The sequence below is a fragment of the Vulpes lagopus genome, chromosome 6, assembly GCF_018345385.1.
Source record: "Vulpes lagopus strain Blue_001 chromosome 6, ASM1834538v1, whole genome shotgun sequence".
In the NCBI taxonomy this organism is placed as follows: Eukaryota; Metazoa; Chordata; class Mammalia; order Carnivora; family Canidae; genus Vulpes; species Vulpes lagopus.
The window spans coordinates 82,628,785-82,651,475 of NC_054829.1; the positions used below are offsets into that span (position 1 = coordinate 82,628,785).

At 34.7% G+C, this 22,691-nt stretch overlaps 1 protein-coding gene across 2 annotated transcripts in view; it reads left to right on the top strand.

Annotated features, from left to right (window-relative positions):
- COPS4 (COP9 signalosome subunit 4) overlaps positions 1-22,691 on the top strand; it is a 41,262-nt gene that overhangs the window by 12,849 nt on the left and 5,722 nt on the right. Inside the window, exons 2-9 of one of the 2 annotated variants that reach the window (XM_041760005.1) lie at positions 4,723-4,802; positions 6,716-6,867; positions 7,434-7,537; positions 11,791-11,944; positions 12,095-12,245; positions 13,265-13,435; positions 19,415-19,530; positions 21,267-21,351. In XM_041760005.1, the coding sequence (XP_041615939.1) occupies positions 4,723-4,802; positions 6,716-6,867; positions 7,434-7,537; positions 11,791-11,944; positions 12,095-12,245; positions 13,265-13,435; positions 19,415-19,530; positions 21,267-21,351 (1,013 nt within the window). The remainder of the gene's footprint in view (positions 1-4,722; positions 4,803-6,715; positions 6,868-7,433; positions 7,538-11,790; positions 11,945-12,094; positions 12,246-13,264; positions 13,436-19,414; positions 19,531-21,266; positions 21,352-22,691) is intronic. The other variant, XM_041760006.1, reaches the window with a different exon arrangement.

A 22,691-nucleotide genomic window follows, 5' to 3' on the forward strand; every position in this document is an offset into this window, starting at 1 on the left:
CCTGTTCAGGTTTTCTATTTCTTCCTGTTCCAGTTTTGGTAATTTGTGGTTTTCCAGAAATGCGTCCATTTCTTCTAGATTGCCTAATTTATTGGCGTATAGTTGCTCATAATATATTTTTAAGATTTTATTTATTTATTCATGAGAGAGAGAGGCAGAGACACGGGCAGAGAGAGAAGTAGGCTCCATGCAGGGAGGCCAATGTGGGACTTGGTCCCAGGTCTCCAGGATCAGGCCCTGGGCTGATCAGCTAAATTGCTGAGCCACCCGGGCCACCCTCATAATATGTTTTTAAAATCGTTTCTATCTCCTTGGTATTGGTTGTGATCTCTCCTTTTTTATTCGTGATTTTATTAATTTGAGTCTTTTTTCTTCTTAATAAGGCTGGCTAATGGTTTATCTATCTTATTAATTCTTTCAAAGAACCTATTCCTGGTTTTGTTTATCTGTTCTACAGTTCTTCTGGTCTCTATTTCATGGAGTTCTGCTCAAATCTTTATTAACTCTCTTCTTCTGCTTGGTGTTTCCAGGTTTTATTTGCTGTTCTTTCTCCAGTTCCTTTAGCTTGTGTATTTGAGTTTTTTCCGATTTTTTGAGGGATGCTTGTATTGCAATGTATTTCCCTCTTAGGACTGCTTTTGCTGTATCCCAAAGATTTTGAACAGTTGTATCTTCATTTTCATTAGTTTCCATGAATCTTCTTAATTCTTCTCTAATTTACTGGTTGACCCATTCATCCTTTAGCAGGATGCTCTTTAACCTCCACGTGTTTGAGTTTCTTCCAAATTTCTTCTTGTGATTGAGTTCAAGTTTCAAAGCATTATGGTCTGAAAATATGCAGGGGACAATGCCAATCTTTTGGTATCAGTTGAAACCTGATTTGTGACCCAGTATGTGGTCTATTCTGGAGAAAGTTCCATGTGCACTTGAGAAGAATGTGTATTCAGTTGCATTCGGATACAAAGTTCTGTAAATATCTGAAATCCATCTGGTCCAGTGTATCATTTAGAGCTCTTGTTTCTTTGGAGATGTTATGCTTAGAAGATCTTTCATTTGCAGAAAGTGTCGTGTTGAAGTCCCCTACTACTAGTGTATTATATCTAAGTATGTCTTTACTTTGGTTATTAATTGATTGATATACTTGGTAGCTCCCACATTAGGGGCATAAATATTCATGATTGTTAGGTCCTCTTGTTGGATAGACCCTTTAAGTATGATATAGTGTCCCTCTTCATCTCTTACTACAGTCTTTGGGATAAACTTTATCTGATATGAGGACTGCTACCCCTGCTTTCTTTTGAGGACCATTTGAATGGTAAACAGTTCTCCAACTTTTTATTTTCGGGCTGGAGGTGTCCTTAGGTCTATAATGAGTCTCTTGGAGACAGCAAATAGATGGGTCTTGCTTTTTTATCCAGTTTGAAACCTTGTGTCTTTTGATGGGATGATTTAGCCCATTCACATTCAGAGTGACTATTGAAAGATATGAATTTAGTGTCATCGTAATACCTATTCAGTCCCTGTTTTGTGAATTATTTCTTTGGGCTTCCTCTTTCTTTTACAGGGTCCCCCTTAATATTTCTTGCAGAGGTGGTTTGTGGTCACATATTCTTTCAGTTTATGCCTATCTTGGAAGCTCTTTATCTCCTCTTCTATTCTGAATGAGAGCCTTGCTGGATAAAGTATTCTTGGCTGCATGTTTTTCTCATGTAGTACCCTGAATATATCCTGCCAGCCCTTTCTGGCCTGTCAGGTCTCTGTGGAGAGGTCTACTGTTAATCTAATATTTCTCCCCATGTAAGTTAGGGATCTCTTGTCTCTTGCTGCTTTAAGGATTTTCTCTTAATCTTTGGAATTTGCAAGTTTCACTATTAGATGTCGAGGTGTTGAATGGTTTTTATTGATTTTGGGGGTGGGGGGATCTCTCTATCTCCTGGATCTGAATGCCTGTTTCCCTCTCCAGTTGATTACTATTGCTTTGTAATAATTTGAAATCAAGGAGTGTGATGCCTCCAACTTTGTTTTTTCTCAAGGTCTTTTATGGTTCCATACAAATTTTAGTATTCTTGATTTCTGTGAAAAATTCCATTGGAATTTTGATAGAGATTTCAGAATCTGTAGATTGCTCTGGGTAGTATGGGCATTTTAACAATATTAATACTTTCAGTCCATGACTGTGGAATATCTTTCCTTTTATTAATGTCTTCAGTCTTTTATCAGTGTCTTATAGTTTTCAGTGTACAGATCCTTCACCTTGGTTAAATTTATTTCCTAGTTACTTTATTCTTTTTGATGTAATTGTAAATAGGGTGTTTTCCTGATAATTTATTCGTATATAGAAACACAACAGATTTTTTTTTTAAGTTCAGTTGAATTAACATGTAGTGTATTATTAGTTTCAGAGGTAGAATTTAGAGATTAATCAGTTACACATAACACTCAGTCTCATTCCATCAAGTACCCTCCTTAATGCCCTTCACCCACCCCATCCTCTTATTCACTTCCCCTCCAGCTACCCTGTTTGTTTTCTATAATTAAAAGTCTCTTGGGGATCCCTGGGTGGCTTAACGGTTTAGCACCTGCCTTCGGCCCAGGGCGTAATCCTGGAGTCCTGGGATTGAGTCCCACATCGGGCTCCCTGCATGGAGCCTGCTTCTCCCTCTGCCTGTGTCTCTGCCTCTCTCTCTCTCTCTCTCTCTCTCTCTCTCTCTCTCTGTGTGTGTCTCTTGTGAATAAATAAATAAAATCTTTAAAAAAAAGTTTCTCATGGTTTATTTCCCTCTCTGTTTCCATCTTATTTTGTTTTTCCTTCTTTTCTTCTATGTTCATCAGTTTTGTTTATTTATTCTATGTATGAATGAAATCATATGATATTTGTCTTTCTCTGATTTATTTCACTTGGTATAATACCCTCTAGTTCATCCACATTGTTACAAATGGCAAGATTTCATTATTTTTGATGGCTGAGTAATATTCGATTATATATATATATATCCATCTTCTTTATCCATTCTTCTGTTGGTGAACACCTGAGCTCTTTCCATATTTTGGCTGTTAGAAATACAGTAGATTTTTGAGCATTGATTTTGTACCCCGCAACTTTACTGAATTCATTTATTAGTTCTAATAGTCATATATTTCTTACATTATTCAGTTTTATTCAGTTCAGTAACTTTTATCGTAGTGTAATTTAATATGTGATATTGTTTGATTTTCAATTATTTATTTATTTGAGAGAGAGTGCTTGAGAGAGAGTATGAGCGGGGGGAGGGGGAGGGGCAGAGGGAGGCTGAGAAGCAGACTGAGCAGGGAGCTCCACTGGGGCTCAAACCCATAATCCTGAGATCGTGACCTGAGCTGAAGGCAGATGCTTAACCCACTGAACCTTAACAGCCCTCCCCCATCCTTTTTAGTTTGCTGATTTGAATCTTTTGTGATCGTGAATAATAGAATAGTTTTTAGAAGTGATTGCAAATAAAGAATATATAGGCACTGGCAGCATAAAGAGTATTCTATCAATACATTTGGCTTGGTGGAGCTTATTTTGTACACACTAAGTAACATTCAGTCTCTAATACTTGATTTAACTGCGTAGTCAATAGTATCCTTTTTTTTTTTTAATATTTTATTTATTTATTCCTGAGAGACAGAGAGAGAGAGAGAGAGAGAGAGAGAGAGAGGCAGAGACACAGGCAGAGGGAGAAGCAGGCTCCATGCAGGGAGCCCGACATGGGACTCGATCCCAGGTCTCCAGGATCAGGCTCTGGGCTGAAGGCAGTGCCAAACGGCCGAGCCACTGGGCTGCCCTAGTCAATACTATCCTATTGTTGGTAACCCTAGTTTCATTAGGTCCACAAGGGAAAAAGTTCTGGGTTACCTCAAATAACATTCTTGTGTGTCTGTGTAATACACAATTGAAGGAAATATAGCTTATTTTTTAAGGCATTTGAAAGAGACCTTATTTATTTATTTATTTATTTATTTATTTATTTATTTATTTTTAAAGAGAGAGAAGCAAGCATAAGAGACTTTTTTTTTTAAAAAAAGATTCATTTATTTAAGAGAGAGAGAGAGCATGAGCAGATGCCTGTGCCCAAGTGTGAGGAGGGGCAGAGGGAGAGAAAGAATCCCAAGCAGACTCCCGCTGAGTATGGAGCTATCCAGGGCTCAATCCTACAACCCTAAGATCATGACCTGAGCTAAAATCAAGTCAGATGCCCAACCGACTGAGTTACCACTAGGCACCCTGAAAGTTGACTTCTTAGTTTAAATTCAAAACTAAAACTTTTTCAAGAAAAAAATGGTACCTTAGATCCAATAACTTAGAGTTACAGATTCACTTTCTTGTGGGGGGGCTTGAAAACTTTTTTTTTTTTTTTAAGTAGACTCTATGCCCACAACCTGTTTGGGACTTGAGCTCATAACCCGCTAGATCAAGAGTCTCATGCTCTACTGATTAAGTCAGCCAGGTGCCCCCAGGCTTGAAAACTTTTAAAAAATTGTGGTATACTGTAAAGAAAACTAGAAGTGATCCTTTAGCATTACAGATTTAGTGTTTCTTGTGATAGACCAGGAACTTATAACAAAAAAAATCTGTGCTGTACTATAAAGAAAATAATAAATTAGATCAATGTGAAAGAATCCAGGATAAATAGAAATGAATAAACATCAAAGTTAGCCCTAGTGTCCTCTGAACATTATTTTTATTTGGTATTGTTTTAGGTATCGTCAGATCCTGGAAAAAGCCATTCAGTTATCTGGGGCAGAACAACTAGAAGCTTTGAAAGCTTTTGTTGAAGCAAGTAAGTGGAATGAAAATTCCATGTTTGCCTTGTATTATTGAGTTAGGACTTCAAAGCTTGAGCAAGCTTGTTTTATATCAAATTACCAATATAATTTGCATTGAGATTAAATTAAATATACATTGAAATTGATTTTAGAACTTAAACTATTTACCACTTGATTTTTTTTTAATAAGTTGTCTTCAGAGTTACATTACCAATTACCAATTAAGGTTTTGTATAGCTATTCATATAGTAACTGATGAAAGACAATATAGCATAATGGTAAAGAGAATAGTCTAGATTCAGTCTGGTCCGTTGTTTTATTAGTTGTGTGTTCTTGGGTAAGTTATTCCTTTGTGCCTCCATTTCCTTGTCTATAAAATGGGGATATGATAACTACCTGGTAGAGATGTTAAATGAGTTAAATGTGGTTAAATGAGTTAATATACATAGTAAAGTGCTTTAATAGTACCTGGCATATATTAAGTGCTACATAAGTGTTAACCGTTGTTAATGTTAACATTCCATTTGAATGGAAACTACAAATTTCTGTTCTTCAAGACATTCTCATCTACTTCTTGACTTTAGACATATCCAGTTATCTTGAAAATTACTCAAAATTCAGGCTGGAATTGATACTGAGTTAATATTGATGACACTTGAGAGTGCTTTACAGTCTGTAGTGTGCTTTCACACACATTATCATCATGAGAAGTGCTAGTTTGTGTAGTAATTTCTAACAATTATAAGTGCCTAATGGTACTTACAATGAAACTATTTTCTCAGCTGTATCCAGTATTATCCAAGAATGAATTGTGATTATTATATCATAAACTGATTAGAAGCTTGTTACAGGTTATTGTAAGTTACTGCCTCAAAAAATTGGGGCCTGCAATGTGTGATGAACTGACAGTGACTTCAGAAAGACTGTTAGGAATAGTATTATTGAGAACATTGCATTGTAGTAGCAAAAGAATAGTGATTTTTATTATAAACTTTGATTCTGATGAACCACGAAGAAAAGCCGTCTACTGAAAATCATTTATATCAGCTGAACAGGTTTTGAATCATCATTTATTTTCCCAGTAACTGCCGATTTCAGACTTAATTTATCTGAGCAGTGGTCACAAGCATGATACCTCTTTTAAAATATAGTAATAGTGATAATAATAATGAACATTTGTTGAGTACTTTGTGCAGCGTATTGTTTAAAGTGTTCTATGGATAGTACATTTAAGCTTCACAGCAGCCTTATCCACAATTTACAGATGAGGAAACAGAAGCACAGAGAAGTTAAGTTTCTTGTTTGAGGGTATCTGATCAGATGCAGTGGAAGTAGCATGGCTTCAGAGCTTTCATCCTTAATCACAGATAGTAATAAAAACTCATAAATGTTTATAAATAATGTCATTAAATATGTCTATACATGTAGTGCTGACCTCAGTTCTTATTTGTTATATTTTTATTGGAAAAGTACAAGTGGCAGTAACTGTCACTCTTTGCTTTATTTAAATTTCATAAAAACTATGTTTCTTCTTTAACTCCTTTTTGTAACTAGGTGGGATATAAGTACATAAATAAAAATATAGGTGTTTCCGTTCCTTCCCTTTATAGAAAAATAAGGAAAAATACAATATAAAATTCTCAAATGTAAAACAAAACTTTTCCCCAGTGATTTCAGTTTTTTAGAAAAATTGTGGGATTTTTTACTGTTTTGGTGTAGTCATTATGTAATCAAATAATTCAGCATAAGGAAAACTGATTCTCTAATATAAGATGATATGGGTGTTGAAATCCCTGAATAATACATTGAAAGTTGCATTAATATATATTGTTTTAATATTAATTTTAGGTAAAAATTTATTGCTTAGTGAAAAATTATAAATGACTCATGTTTACTTATGTCTTATCTCTTATTTTTTTTTGACAAGTGGTAAATGAGAATGTCAGTCTCGTGATCTCTCGACAGTTGCTGACTGATTTCTGTACACATCTCCCTAACCTGCCTGATAGCACAGCCAAAGAAATCTATCATTTCACCTTGGAAAAGATCCAGCCTAGAGTCATTTCATTTGAGGAGCAGGTAAAAATCTAGAGCCATGATTTTTGAACATGAGATAGCAGCAGTTTTTTGAGAGATTTTACCATATTTTTAGAGAAGATGATTATCCAGTCTTATTTTTGACAACAGTGTGCCAAACAGCATATTACGATGTAAAAATAAATATTACAGTGTTATAACTCTAGCTGACATTTGCTCAGATATTACAATTTGATTTATGAACCAAATATTACTCTTTAGATAATTTTTAAGAATCAGTAAAATTGTTAATAAGGCTATAAACATAGGAAAACTCCAGCATTATATGTGCAGTTAACTTAAAAGGAAAGTTTAATATTTATACTAAATTCTTGCTATAATCCACATTGCAAGAAATGTGTTTTTTCAGTTCAGTATTTTGATATTCTGTGAATGCAAAATTCATTTAAAAAATAATTGGGGTGGTCTAGTTAAACTTGTACTATTTACATGCCAACTTAATATGTTAATTGGAAGCATTATCACAATAGATTAACTTAGCGTCCATTTATTTTAATTAGTCACTAATGTCAGTTGAAATAATTTAACATATCCACCTCTTATTCCAGGTTGCTTCCATAAGACAGCATCTTGCATCCATATATGAGAAAGAGGAAGATTGGAGAAATGCAGCCCAAGTGTTGGTGGGAATTCCTTTGGAAACAGGACAAAAGTATAGTAAATAGTAGATATTGGATGGAGATGTATATAGGCTATGTATCACTGTTCACTTACATTTTTTTCTCACATTCTAGTGCAAAAAACATCATAAATAATTTAATAAGTACATATATGTTGTAGTAATTAGAAGGTGATAAGTGCTATAGAAAAAAGTAAAGGAAAAGTTGGGGAACAGGTTGTATCGTTAAATAGGATGATTGGAGTGGAAGGGTGGTCCAGGTACATCTTCTCAGACACTTGAAGGAAGTAAGGGAGTGGCTATAAGCTGAAGGAAGACTATCAGTAGATCCTCTTAGAGAGGATGGCTAACATAAAAGCCCTAAGATGGAAGCATGCCTGGAGTGCTTTCAGAAGATCAAGAATACCAGTGTGGGTGGAGTGAAGTGAGCCAAGGGAAGACGGGGCTGAGATCAGAGAGTACCGGGGCTGAGATCAGAGAGTACCGGGGATCGGATTATGTAGGTTCTTGTAAGTCATTGTAAGGCCTTTGGCTTTTCTCTAAGTGAAATGAGGGGGAGCCATTAGAGGATTTTGTATGGAAGAGTCACATTATCTGACTTATATTTTAGAAAATTATTCTGACCACTTGGTTGAGAATAACTGTAGGCAAGTAATGATAGAAGTAAGAGCATAAGTTAAAAGGCTTATGTACTACTGCAGAGAAGATGGGGATTGTGAGAAATGTTGAATTCTGGTATGTTTTTAAGATAGAGCTAAGGATTTTCTGGTAGCTTGTATATGGAGTATGAGAAAAAGAGCCCAAGATAAATCTTGGTTTTGGTCCGAATAGCTAGAAAGATGGAGTTGCCATCTACTGAGTAGTAAAAGATAGGTTTTGAGAGAAGATGAAGAGTTCCATTTTGGAAATGTGGTAACCAAGTGGAAGTATCAAGTAGGGAGTTGAATATATCAGTCTGTAGTTTAAGAGAGAAATACAGGCTACATTCGGGAGTCATTGATATATAGATGGAATTTAAAACCATTGTATTGATGAGATTCCCAAGGGCGGAAATACAGATAGAGAGGAGGACTGAATACTGATTCCCAGAACACTGACATTAAGAGATCGGGGCAGGAGAAAGTGAGAAGGATTTAGGTAAGAAGAAAAACAGAAGAATGTGAAGTATGGTGGCCTAGAAGTCAAGAGGAAAATGTATCAAGAAGGAGCAAGTGATTAGCTATGGTGCTGATAGGTCAAGTAAGATGAGAGTGATGGTTAACCATTGGAGTTAGTAATGTGGAGGTCATAAAGACACTTGACAAAAAAAAAAAGACACTTGACAAAAGCTGTTTTGATGAAATGGTAAGAGTGAAAAAATGTGATTGGAATGGTTTAAGAGAGAATAGGAAGAGAACTGAAAATGGTATGTATGGGCAACTCTTTGCAGAAGTTCCACAGAAGGGAACAGAGAAATAGGGAAGAAGCGGCAGAGATTTTTTCTTTTATGATTTTTTTTATTTTTTAGAAAGCAAAAATTTATATGGAGGGGTAGAGAAAAGGATTCTGGCAGGAGTAGATAGGAGGGGAAGGAAACTAGTGAATAGGCTTTGCATGGATCATCTGTGGCTGAGTTTCTCAACCTCAGCACTGTTGGTATTTTAGATAGAATAATTCTTTGTTGTGGGAGTTGTCCTGTGTATTACAAGATGCTTAGCAGTATCCTAGACCTCTGTTCACTAGTTGCCAGTAGCATCATCACCCCTATTTGTGGAGATCAAAATGTCTGTAGACATTGCCAGATGTTCCCTGCTTGGCAGAATAGCCCCAGAGAGCTACAGTAACAGCCAGGAATACCAAGTATGTGAGTGCTGATATTAGTGATAAGGTGGTGGAATTTCTGCAAGTACTGATTGCTTCAGTATTCTTGGAAGTGTGAATGGGGTGGGAGTGTTGAAGTTGAGGGAAGACAAGAATAGGAAAAAATTCTTTAAGAGTAAGTGGACTAGGAATATATAATGTACTTGGCAGCATTAAGGACTCATCTGAAGGTTGTAGTGATTGAAACGAGATGATTCAGATTGGTTAGGTGTTTTTCTCCATCAGAGTTCAGCTGCATGGATGCAGGAAAGGAGTAGGGAAACTTAGGTTTAACCAGAGTTATGATTTTGCACAACAAGTGTGACAGCAAAGGATGGACAGGAGACATGAGTGCATATTCAATTTAGTAATTAACAGTGATTGACCATAGGGATTAAACTAAGTAAGGAGTGAAATGAGACCTTTAAGGGGAAAAAAGACAGTGACAATGTAATGAGATCAATGGTTTAGAGGTCATGGTGCGTTCAGTGGGTTGTTGGGTTTGGTATGCTAGACTAAGTGAGAGGGAGACAATTAGAAAAAATTAAGATGATAGTTTGTAACTTTTATTCAATTAATCTTACCTTTTGATAAGTATTTTTAAAAACATCTGTAGTTATGAAACATTCCTCCCAAGTACATTGTAGAAGGAGAGCAGGTGTGAGATTCTTGGTTATATTTTATATATATATATATTTTTTACACTTCCCCTTTCAATTGACAAGTATAAAAATAACTATAAATGACTTAAAAATATTTCAGCTGCTTGTCTACTCTTTTACTAGGCAAATGAGGGATTTTTTTTTCTTCATTAATATTTGTGAAGAGTGATAAGGCAGACACTACTTCAGGCATCTTACCTTTTGTACATTACTTCTGAAGTTATTAGGCAGTAATTTTCCTTGAAAAAGCAGCCAGTATATCCAAAAGGCTTCATTTTGTAGATGTTGGATTTTGCTTTCCTTTTTTTTTTTTTTTTTTTTTTTTAATTTTGCTTTCCAAGGCTTCTTGTTAATTTGGTTTTTTTCCTTTGAGAATTTGGAAAGGATGGGCTTTCTTACTTGCTTTGGTCTTAGTCTATCTGGAGCATTTTCTTCATAGTATAGGCAATTGATTTATTTTCACTGGTAGTTGAAATAAATATAAAATTATTCTTTGTAGTGGTGGTAATTATCATTTTGATAGTCCTATAGCATTATCTTTATCTGTGAGGATATCAGAGAACTGAAAATTTAGCAGTTTTCTAAATTAACCTAAAAAGTGATTAACCTAAAAGTGATTAAAAGTAGCATCTGGATAAACAGTTGAAAACTTGTTTCTTTAAATGATGATTCATTCTGACAATTACAGTAAAAAATTTAAAGATATATTTGGCATAAAATTGAAAAATTCAAAAAGTATAGTACTAATTATAGCAATTCATGAAAATTTGAATTGTGAATGGAAATAGTGTAGTACAAATGCTAGTAACATATGACTTGTGGAAAAAGTTTGAATTAGTGTAAAAAATTTTAAAAAGTAAAGGATTAATTTCAGAGCTGAGGCCATGTAAATTGTAAACTCCATTCTTGCCACATGGTGGCATCACTTTTGCTGTAATAAAAAGGATTAATTTTTGTAAGGATTAACCTTGAATATTGTGAGTTCGAATTATGTGAAATGTTCAGTTGTGCATTTTTGACTTAAAATGTGACTACTGGGATGAAGGAGAAAATGAAAACCACCTGTAATCTCAACACCTAGAGATAATTGCTATTCCTATCTTCATATATACATACGAAAATACATTTTAATGGTGTCTTTACATGTTGTTTTATCATTTAGCAAAAATATGTGATGACTATTATTGTATAGTAATGATTATAACAACTGTATATTATTCTACCATCTTTATATACCATAATTTAGTTGATTATTATAAATATCATAATAGGTGATTCCCAGTTTTTTCCTGTTACAGATATTTATGAGTAAATTTTACAAATGAATATTCCTTGTACATATGTGTGCACATCCCTAATAATTTTCATGGGATTTATTTTCTAGAGGTAAAATGTAGTAGATAAGGAATATCTATGCATTTTAAAGAATTCAAAGGGTGGTTGAAAAATATATTGCTAAATTGTTTTCCAGGATAATTGTATTCATTTATAGCCCCAATAGCACTATATGATACACCCCTAAACTGAGCATTTTTTCTTTTAAGTTCTTTGACTTGTGAGGATTAAAAGGAAACTAAAATACAATGGAACAATTATGATAAAAATAAAAATTCAACAAAATTTATTTCAGAAATATTTTTTTAGATTTTCTCAAATGCAGTAAAAATTTGATTCCCTTATATTAACTATATATATATATAATAATGAAAAATTTATTTTCTCCAACTCCTAAAAATTTTCTTAATAATATATTTAGTCATTCTGTGTTTTTCTGTTACATCCTAGGCAGTACAATGTAGATTACAAGCTGGAGACCTACCTGAAGATTGCTAGGCTATATCTGGAAGATGATGACCCAGTCCAGGCAGAGGCTTACATAAATCGAGCATCATTGCTTCAGAATGAGTCCACCAATGAACAGTTACAGATACATTATAAGGTAACTAACTGATTTAGGATTAATTTTGTATTGGAGAATCCTACTATACTAAGATGCTCCAGAATGTCTAATAAATGTTGTATATATTAGAAATTGTCTATTTTTATGCTTTGTGTTTATTCCCCTAATTGAAACATTTTCTGTCTATAGGTATGCTATGCACGTGTTCTTGATTATAGAAGAAAATTCATTGAAGCTGCACAAAGATACAATGAGCTCTCTTACAAGACAATAGTGCATGAAAGTGAAAGACTAGAGGCCTTAAAACACGCTTTGCACTGTACCATCTTAGCATCAGCAGGTAAACATGTAATTTGTGCTTTCATGAATAGTCAGTTACCTTTGCTTAATAATTTCAGGTTCATTACTGTTGGAGGATTTAGCAAGGAACTGTTCTTCAAGGGGATATCTTATTGCAATTATAATTATGGTAAATTTATTTTAAACATTTAGACAGTTAAAAACAATAAAATTGATTGCTAACTTAAAAAATGTTTACATATGCATGTATCAGTCTATTACCCACATGTGTTAGGAGTAATTAAGAGAGATAATATGAAATTTAGTTTGCTTAGTGTATCACTTAAAAATGAATAACAAAATTAAGTGAGAATTACATAGTGGAAAATAAAAAGTAAAATCTAGAGATTGGTGATAATTAATGTACTGCTTTGGGGATTTTCAAGCCTTGGTTTTAGATCTCACCTTTATCCTTTTCTTCAGTAAATATGAAAAATAAACTGTTTTCTGTTCTTTTTGTACTGAATGATAGCATGCAAGTAAAGCAGGAAAGTCATTGAGAAGAAATGCTGATAATTCTAAACCATGGCTTTTCTAAATCATTTTTAGAATGTTTATTGATCTGTGTTTAGATGAGAGCCTAATGACATATTCACACTATATACACATTTTATTTTTATGAAGCAGTGATCTTGTTTATTGTATGTTTTGTTACTGAAAATGTAATACGTAAAATGGTACTGCTTCCAGTTCTAAAGAGCTGTTACTGGTTACTTGGATTTCCTTCAACTCTGTGTGTATCCTCTTTTTTTTATAAGCAGTAGCATGATACATATACTTTTATAATCTGCTTTTTTCCTTACCTGTATATCAGCAATCTTTATATGTCAATAAATATCAGTCATTCTTTTTTGGATGAGCAATTGAATATTCACTAATTCAGTGTTGGCAGCAACTTTGTAGAACATAACTGCCACAAATTACAATTGATTGCATATTTTAGTAGGCAAAAATGGAGTTATAATTTTTTATTGGAGAAAGAGATTGTGAGAATATATGATGCTCATCTCTTTCCCTTAGGACAGCAGCGTTCTCGGATGCTAGCTACTCTTTTTAAGGATGAAAGGTGCCAGCAACTTGCTGCTTATGGGATCCTAGAGAAAATGTACCTAGACAGGATCATCAGAGGAAATCAACTTCAAGAATTTGCTGCCATGCTGATGCCTCACCAAAAAGCAACTACAGCTGATGGTAATCATCATGTCTTTACAAATTTGTGGGAGTAAATATTTAGGTACATGCTAGGGGGAAGTGTGTTAAATTTGAAGCATCTTGATATCTTTGTATAATATTTTTATATAACACTTGATGACCAAAAAGGAGTATTATGTTGACTGAAGGTGAATATTATATACAGATATGGGTTTGAATTATATAAAATAGCCCTACTAGAAAGTATATTGTAGAAAAACACATTTTTTGAAAATTCTAAGAACAGAATTATAGTCTGTTAATAGTTCTTGGTTTTTAAAAAACTCAAACCCTTTGATAAGTACCGTAATTAATTTTAAGCATCAGTTTTGTTTTGTTTTTTTTTTAATAAGATTTTATTTATTTATTCATGAGAGACATAGAGAAAGAGGCAGAGAGACAAGCAGAGGGAGAAGCAGCCTCCTCACAGCGAGCCCGATGTGGGACTTGATCCCAGGACTCAGGGCTCAGGATCACACCCTGAGCCACCCAGGCGTCCCTAAGCATCAGTTTTTAACAGAATAATTATCCCAGTCCTACTTTAGATAGAGTAAAATTTGGCATAGTAGCTTGCTTAAGGTTATTCAGGGTAAAAGTGTTGCCAGTGAAAATAGTACCTGGTGTCATGTTTCCTAGTTAAGGGATTTATTTGCTTTAGTCAGGCTGTTTTCCAGAAAAGAAGTTTGTAATAGTTGTTTGTTTATAACATCAGTCGGATTATATACGTTTGTCTACAGAGGTTTTAAAATAACTTAAAACAATAATATGTAATAATAAAAATATGACCAGACCATCAGAAACAAGAAAAAAGTCAAGATAAACACAGATCTGTTAGACCCACCATCTTGGATTCAACGTCATCCTATATCAAAGACAATTTAGCTATCAAGAGTCATTTATGCAGAGGTTTGTAAAGGTATATGCTTCACTCAATCTTACTGCCCTGAATTAAACCAGATTACTGAAGGGATGATAGTGAGCTCCTATTGAATTTTGCATTTAATTTGTACTTTAAGAAGCAAACTAGTTGATACTCATCTTTCTGTCTAAAGGAGGTATTTTGTTTTTCTATAGGATATTCATTATGCAATCCTCAAGAAAAATTCCTTCCCAGTCTTGGAGTTAGTTGTGATTCTCCTGAACAGTTGGTTTTTATCTTTTTTTTTTTAAGATTTTAATTATTCGTTCATGAGAAACACAGAGAGGAGAGAGAGACAGAGAGGCAGAGACACAGGCAGAGGGAGAAGCAGGCTCCATGCAGGGGGCCTGATGTGGGCCTTGATCCCGGGTCCTCAGGATCATGCCCTGGGCCAAAGGTGGTGCTAAACCGCTGAGCCCCTGGTCTGCCTGGTTTTTATCTTATTAAACACACCCTTGAGTTGATATACTGATTGGTTTTCTTGTCTTAACTGCTAGAAAGCTTATTAAATTTGTAGCCCACCTATAAATAGTATAGTATAAAATACTATAAATACTATAAATAAAATACTATATATATAAATACTATATTTATATATTAATATAATATATTAATATTAAGATAATATAAAAACTATATATTAATAAATACTATAAATAATAGTATTTAGTAAATAGTATAGTGTAGTATTTAAAAGTTGCTACTTTTAAATTCTCTTCACGCCTTCTTCTGAACAGCTTTAAATTCTTTTTGCAAGGAAATGTGTGACAAGTTAAAAGATAGATAAAAAAGAAAAAGTTTCCAGAATTGATATAGTCAAGCTTCAGGTTTGATTTTGAGATTTCTGGCCATGAAAAAAAAAATGTGAAAAGATTCTTTTCTAAAAGGGGAAATACTTACCAGGACCTCTGAGGATACAAATGATTCTCAAATTTCTCACACAGGACTATATAAAGAAGACAGATGTTTTGTCTTCTTCCATCTTAGGGCCTGACTGCTTTTCTTATTTAACTCTTTGGGACATTTTTGTATTTTGGCATTACAACCCTATATTAGCAACCTTGAGGCATAATTTTTTTTAATTACAATTCATTATTTCTTAGAATATTCCCAAAGTTGTATAATATTACTACTAATCTACTTTCTGCTCAATAAATTTGTCTGTGCTGGGTATTTCATATAAATGGAATCACAATATATAGCCTTTTCACCTGGCAAAATGTTTATCCATGTTGTACATTTATCAGTACTTTATTCCTTTTTATTGCCAAATAATCCTCTATCATATGAATGTACTACATTTTATTTCCTCATCAATTGGTGGACATGTAGGTTGTTTTCCCTGTTGGGCTATTAATAATACTGCTATGAATATTCATGTAAAATTTTTTGTATGAACACAGGTTTTTAATTCTTCTGGATGTTTACGAAGGAGTGGAATGACTAGGACATATAACTCTGTTTAGTCTTTTGAGAAGTTACCAGACTGTTTTCAAAAGCAGCTGCTCCTTTTTATATTCCTGCCAGCTGTGTATGCAGGTTCTAATTTCTCCATGTTTTCTCTCATATTTATTATCTGTCTTTTTTTTTTTTTTTTTACTTTTTTTATTATCTTTTTGATTTAGACATCCCAGTATGTATGAAGTGGTATCCTATCATTTTGATTTGCATTTCCCTGATCAGCTTTTCACATACTGCCTATTTGTATATTTTTAGAGAAAAGTCTGTTCAGATCCTTTTCAGTTTTTAAATCAGGTTATTTGTCCTTTTATACTGAATCATAGGAATTCTTTATATATTCTAGACCTGATCATGATCAGATGATTTGCAAATATTTTCTCCCATTCTATGCATTGTTTCTTCATTTCTTTGATATGTCCTTTGAAACACCAAACTTTTTAATCTTGATGAAGTCCATGTATATTTTTCTTCTTTCTGTTGCCTCTACTTTTTGTCATATCTAAGAAACCATTGCCTAATTCAAGGTAATGAAGATTTGCTCTGTATTCTTCTGTAAGTTTTGTAGTTGTAGCTCTTACATGTAGACATTTGATTCATTTTGAGTTCATTTTTTTGTATATGGTGTAGATAAAGATCCACATTTATTCTTTGCATACAGATATCCAGTTGTCCTAGCACCATTGGTTGAAGAGACTCTAAGTTTCCTGTTGAATTATCTTGGTACCTTTGTTGATAATCAGTTGACTATAAATGTGAGAGTTTATTTCTGGAGCCAGTTCTATTCCATTATTCTAGATGTCTGTCCTTATGCCAGTACCACACTGTCTTGTTTCTATCTTTATGGCAGGTTTTGAAATCAGAATGTGTGAGTTCTCCAACCTTGTGTTTTTGGATTTTGGTTTTTTTTTCCAAGATTATTTTGACTCCTCTGAATCCCAATAAAATGAATTTTAAAATCAGTTTGTCAGTTTCTGCAAAAAAAGCCAGCTGGTATTTTGATAGGGTTTACACTGAGTCCATAGATCAACTTAGGGACTGTTGCCATCTTAACAATATTAAGTCTTCCTATTTTCTCATTTATTATATATTTTTTTTTAAGATTTATTTATTTATTCAGAGAGAGCGAAAGAGAGGCAGAGACACAGGCAGAGAGAGAAGCAGGCTCCATGCAGGGAGCCCAACGTGGGACTCGATCCCGGGTCTCCAGGATCACACCCCAGGCTGCAGGCGGCGCTAAACCGCTGCGCCACCGGGGCTGCCCTATTATGGTTTTTAATAGTTTTTTTTTTTAAGTTTCTTTTTTTTTTTATTTTTTTTATTTTATTTATGATAGTCACACACAGAGAGAGAGAGAGGCAGAGACACAGGCAGAGGGAGAAGCAGGCTCCATACACCAGGAGCCCGACGTGGGATTCGATCCCGGGTCTCCAGGATCGCGCCCTGGGCCAAAGGCAGGCGCTAAACCGCTGCGCCACCCAGGGATCCCCTATTATGGTTTTTATATTTGAAAGTTGCTAAGAGAGTAGATCTTAAAAGGTCTCGCCACAAGAAAAATTTTTGATCATGTGAGGTGATGGATGTTAGTTAAGCTTACTGTGGTAATTGTTTCATAATGTGTATATATATCAAATCATTATGTTATACATCTTTAACTAATACATTATTATATGTCATATCTGATAAAGGGTTAGTATCCAAAATATATAAAGAACTTATAAAATTCAGCACCCAAAAAAGAATCCAGTTAAAAAATGGGCAGAAGACACGAATAGACATTTTTCCAAAGAACATATACAGTTGGCTAACAGACACATGAAAAGATGCTCAACATCACTGATCATAAGGGAAATACAAATCAAAGTTACGATGAGATATCCCCTCACACTTGTCAGAATGGCTAAAATTAACAACACAAGAAACAACAAGTGTTGGCGAGGATGCAGAGAAAGGGGAGTCCTCTTGCACTGTTGATGGGAATGCAAACTGGTGCAGCCACTCTGGAGAACAGTATGGAGGTTCCTCAAAAAGTTAAAAATAGGCTGTTCTATCATCTAGCAATTATCCTATTAGGTATTTACTCAAAGGATACAAAATACCGAGAGATTCAAAGAGATACATGTACAATGGAATATTACTCAGCCATAAAAAAGAATGAAACCTTGCCTTTTGCAACAACATGGATGGAGCTAGTGAGTATTATGCTAAGCAAAATAAGTAGTCAGAAAAAGACAAATGCTGTAGGATTTCACTTGTGTGAAATTTAAGAAACAAAACAGATGAAAATCAGAAAGAGGCAAACCAGAAAACAAACTCTTAACTATAGAGAACAAAGTTACTGGAAGGGAAGTGGGCAGGGGAATTGGTTAAATGGGTGATAGGTATTAAGGCACTTGTGATGAGCGCTGGGTATTGGAAGCAAGTGATGAATCACTAGATTCTACACCTGAAACTAATGTTACACTGTATGTTAACTAACTGGAATTTAAATAAAAACTGGAAAAAATCATTGAAATTAAAAACAACAACAATATTATGTCAATTATATCTCCATAAAACTTGAAATTTAAAGAAAAAAAAAGAATTGGATAAGCCTAGTAGTCAGACACCTTCAGAATATGGGGCCTTATGTCCAGCACTTTGTCAGGCCTTATGTTACTTCACTTAAAGGAGGATGCTATAATTGATTATTCATGGTTAGCTGGCCCTACCTTCCAGCATGGAAGCATTTCTGTCTTTGCCTCACAGTAAGATGCTTATAGAATGCCCAAAAGAAAAGAGGTATTTCTACTGAGCTGTATGTGTATTGACTTTATCAAGATTGCCGAACAGGTTGCATGGTGGTTTTGCTGTTTCTTGCTAATAAATGTTTGTGCTGATAGCAAGAAAAGTAAAGTCAATGAATCTGATAGCTACCCTAAGGAAATAGAACCCCAAACCTTAAATCTGTTCAGCCAGTCGGTGACTACTTGCCAATCATTCATTTTCTAAATATGTTATCTGTATTTAGTTGTATATTATTCAAACTCTATCAAATAAGGGGTTTTCCTTACTTTGACAATTTAATGAAAGGAGTAAAGACAATGATTATGGGTTGTTACATGCATAGAAATTTTTAGAAAAAAAAAGATGAGTCTTTTAAAAATATAAAACAAGGGATGCCTGGGTGGTGCAGTCTGTTGAGCATCTGACTCTTGGTTTTTGGCTCAGGTGGTAATCTCAGGGTCATGAGAACCAGTCCCATGTCGGGCTATCTGCTCTGCATGAAGTCTGCTTAAGACTTTCTTTCCCTCTGCCCCTCCCTCCCACTTGCTCGTTCTCTCTCAATTCAGTTTTTAAATTCTTTTTTAAGATTTTATTTATTTGAGAGAGAGAGAAATGGTGAGGGAGAGCACAAGCAGGAGGAAAGCAGGAAGAGGAGAAGCAGGCTCCCCAGTGAGCAAGGGAGCCCAATTCGGAGCTCAATCCCAGGACCCTGGGATCATGACCTGAGCCAAAGGCAGTTGCTTAACCAACTGAACCACCCAGGTGCCCAATAAATCATTTTCTTAAAAAAAGTATAAAATAAGTTTCAAGCTTATAACTGTCTTATTTATGTTAAGGTTCTAGCATCTTGGACAGAGCCGTTATTGAACACAATTTGTTGTCTGCAAGCAAATTATATAATAATATTACTTTTGAAGAACTTGGAGCTCTTCTAGAGATCCCTGCAGCTAAGGTATTTTCTTGTTTCCAATATATAAAAAACAGACTAAACTGTTGGTGCAGTGAGAAAATATGTAATTGATAAATATTGGCAACTGTAATAAAAATGTACATGAAAAGCCTCAGGAAAATGGAAATAAATGATTTGAATGTAAAAGTAGTACTATAATGGAATCGTCTCAGTTTCTTGCTTTGTTTAAACTGTATTTTATGATAAGGTGATCTAGAATGAAAATCTTAAGGGGGTTTCAGGTTATGATACCCATTTTGTGAGAATCTTTGTTTAGTGTCTGTTTAAATCTACTTCTTATTGGTTTCTGATTTCTGACGAACTTAAGATTTTGATACATGCTTTACTTCTTTTTTCTGCTCTAGATTGACTCAAAGGTTAAATATATCATCTGTTTGAAAGAATGACTATGGTAATTTTCCAGGCTATTCTGTCTCTGCCCCACCCCCCTCTATCATGAATAAATAAATAAAATATTTTAAAAATAATAATAAAAATAAAAACATTCTCTTAATTTTAAATAAGAGTAAAAATATGTAATCAGCGTTACTTTTACTTAACTTGAATACCTTAAAGTCATGTAGTAATGGGTCACATCCCCTCTTATCTGTTGGTGAAATTTTAATGCAGAATTTCCTAACACAGTTCCTTTACTTGTATACACTAAATACACGTATGGGAAATGAGCAATTTGGGAACCAAAGCTTAAGTTCCCATTAAAAGATACTTTCTTTTCAGGCTTAGACTTAGGGAAGTGAATATATATGTAACCATAAATGCTAGTACAGTCTATTTTTTTAAAATATTTTATTTATTTATTCGTGAGACAGAGGGGGGTTGGGCAGAGACACAGGCAGAGGGAGAAGCAGGCTCCATGCAGGGAGCCTGACGTGGGACTCCATCCCAGGTCTCCAGGATCACAGCCTGGGCTGAAGGCGGGGTACTAAACCGCTGAGCCACTGGGCTGCCCGCTAGTACAGTCTGTTTATGATGGATTGTGAAGATGGGCAGAATTACTAAAATGACCAAATCATAAGCCAGTTTGCCTACATATAGTAAACATGAAACATGTTTTTAGGAGTTAGGTAGAGGGCCTTTTAGTTCCCTTTGTCTTTAAAATCCTTTTAATTTTTATTTATTTATCTATTTTTTTAAAAAAAATGTTTGTTTTTTTAAGTAATTTCTATACCCAGTGTGGGGTTCAAACTCACAACCCTGAGATCAAGAGTCCCAAGCTCTACCGACTGAGCCAGCTAGGCACCCCTTTTTAATTCTCTTTTAAATTTGAAAATCATTCCTCCTAATTTTTTTCTTCAAAAATATTACTTTCTTAAAGAATTTTTTAGGTGACAAACACTGAAAATTTAAGTGAAATAAAAGGAAAAACTAGCTTGTTGAGGTGTTTTTGAGATGTGGATGGATCTCCGTGAAAAGAAAAATTGTTAGTTTGATTTTAAGCAGAGAAAAAATCAGTAAGAAGTGCAAGGTTCTTGTCCAAAGTCTCACAACAGGTAAAACACATCCCAGTTAAATTAATCAATTATACCCAGAAAGAACTGGGGGATAAAATAGGCAGATTTATAAGATTAATATTGTAATGAATGACATGTGAACATATACCAAAAGTGTGTGGTAGCTAAACTAAGAGATTTCAGTTCTCTTCTATGTGAGTAACTGGTAGATATGATCATTGATGTTTATGAGAGTTTATTGGTTTTTGGATTTTTTTTTTTTTACAGGCAGAAAAAATAGCATCACAAATGATAACAGAAGGACGTATGAATGGATTTATCGATCAGATTGATGGAATAGTTCATTTTGAAAGTAAGAGGTTTTGCTTATTTCTGTCATAATAAAATGGGAGGAAACTTGCATATTTATAAATAGGACATGTTGAACAATTTCCTCTGACCCAGTATTTTCTTGCTGGAATGAATTTATTTCCAAAAGAAACAATGTAAAATAATTTTTATAAACTTATATTCATGAATCTACTTAATGCATTTTTAATGCAGTGTAAAAATTTGAAACTGGAATCCTTATACCAGTTCATTCACTTACTCATCACTTGCCACATACTGTGTATTAGGCATGTGGGAATACCTGTGGATTTCCTCTGCAGCAGCACATTATACTCCTGGAGGCAGACAGGGAAGTTGATCTCTTGACTCTCAGTGTCTTTCACCTCCTCAGCCCCTATTGCTACCTCATTTCCACAGAACCTGGGCCTTGCTGTACCTGGAACCATTCTACCTGTAAAATTTGAATTTGAAATATCCCATTCCCACCGTAAGCTTTTTCCTCTTTCCAGCAGTCTGTGTCCATTAACTTGTACTTCAGCTCTTCCTTGACTACGTTCAAGCCTCCAGTCCTTTAATGTTTACTTTCTTCCCGTCAGCCCTGCCCATTTTTGTCTTCATTCCTCTTCCTATCCATCTTAGCATCCATGATTCCTTATATCTTTTTTTTTTAAGATTCTATTTATTTTTATTTTAGAGAGAGAGAGTGGGAGCAGGGGAGGAGCAGAGGAAGAGAGAGAGGATCTCCAGTAGACGCTGCACTGAGCACAGAGCCCAACACAGGGCTCAATCCAAGGACCTGAGACCACAACCTGAGCTGAAACCAAGAGTTGGTCACTCAGCCGACTGAGCCACCCAGGCGCCCTGATCATTATTTCAGTTACTATTTTACAGGTGTCCTAGATCACTTGCCTGTTAACTTTTTGTCCTGGCTGTCCAGGAAAACTTCACCTGCAATGAACCCATCCTCCATCTTTTTCATCCCTGTGCCTAAGTGGCCAACTAATGTTGCTGGAGAAGAGTCAGAACACCAGAGAGATTGATTACCACTGCATATTCAAGGTCTTGAGTTTTCAGTAGTACCTGGGATTCTTGGTGTATTTCTCTAATCCACTCTTTTTTCCTACTCTCCAGTGAGTATTTCAGATTTCATTTTTCTTAAGTCTCGGACTTTTCCCCTCCTTCACTCTCAGCAACAAACCTTGTTTCCTATTTCACAGAAAAAAAAAAGTCTATCTGTGTGAAATTAGATTAACTTATTTATCAGATTTATAAAAACTTCTGAATTTTAAATATCTTGTGATTATATCTTTTTCTTCCTTTGTGTTATACTGGAGGTGATTTCTGACTCCCTTTCCTTTTTTT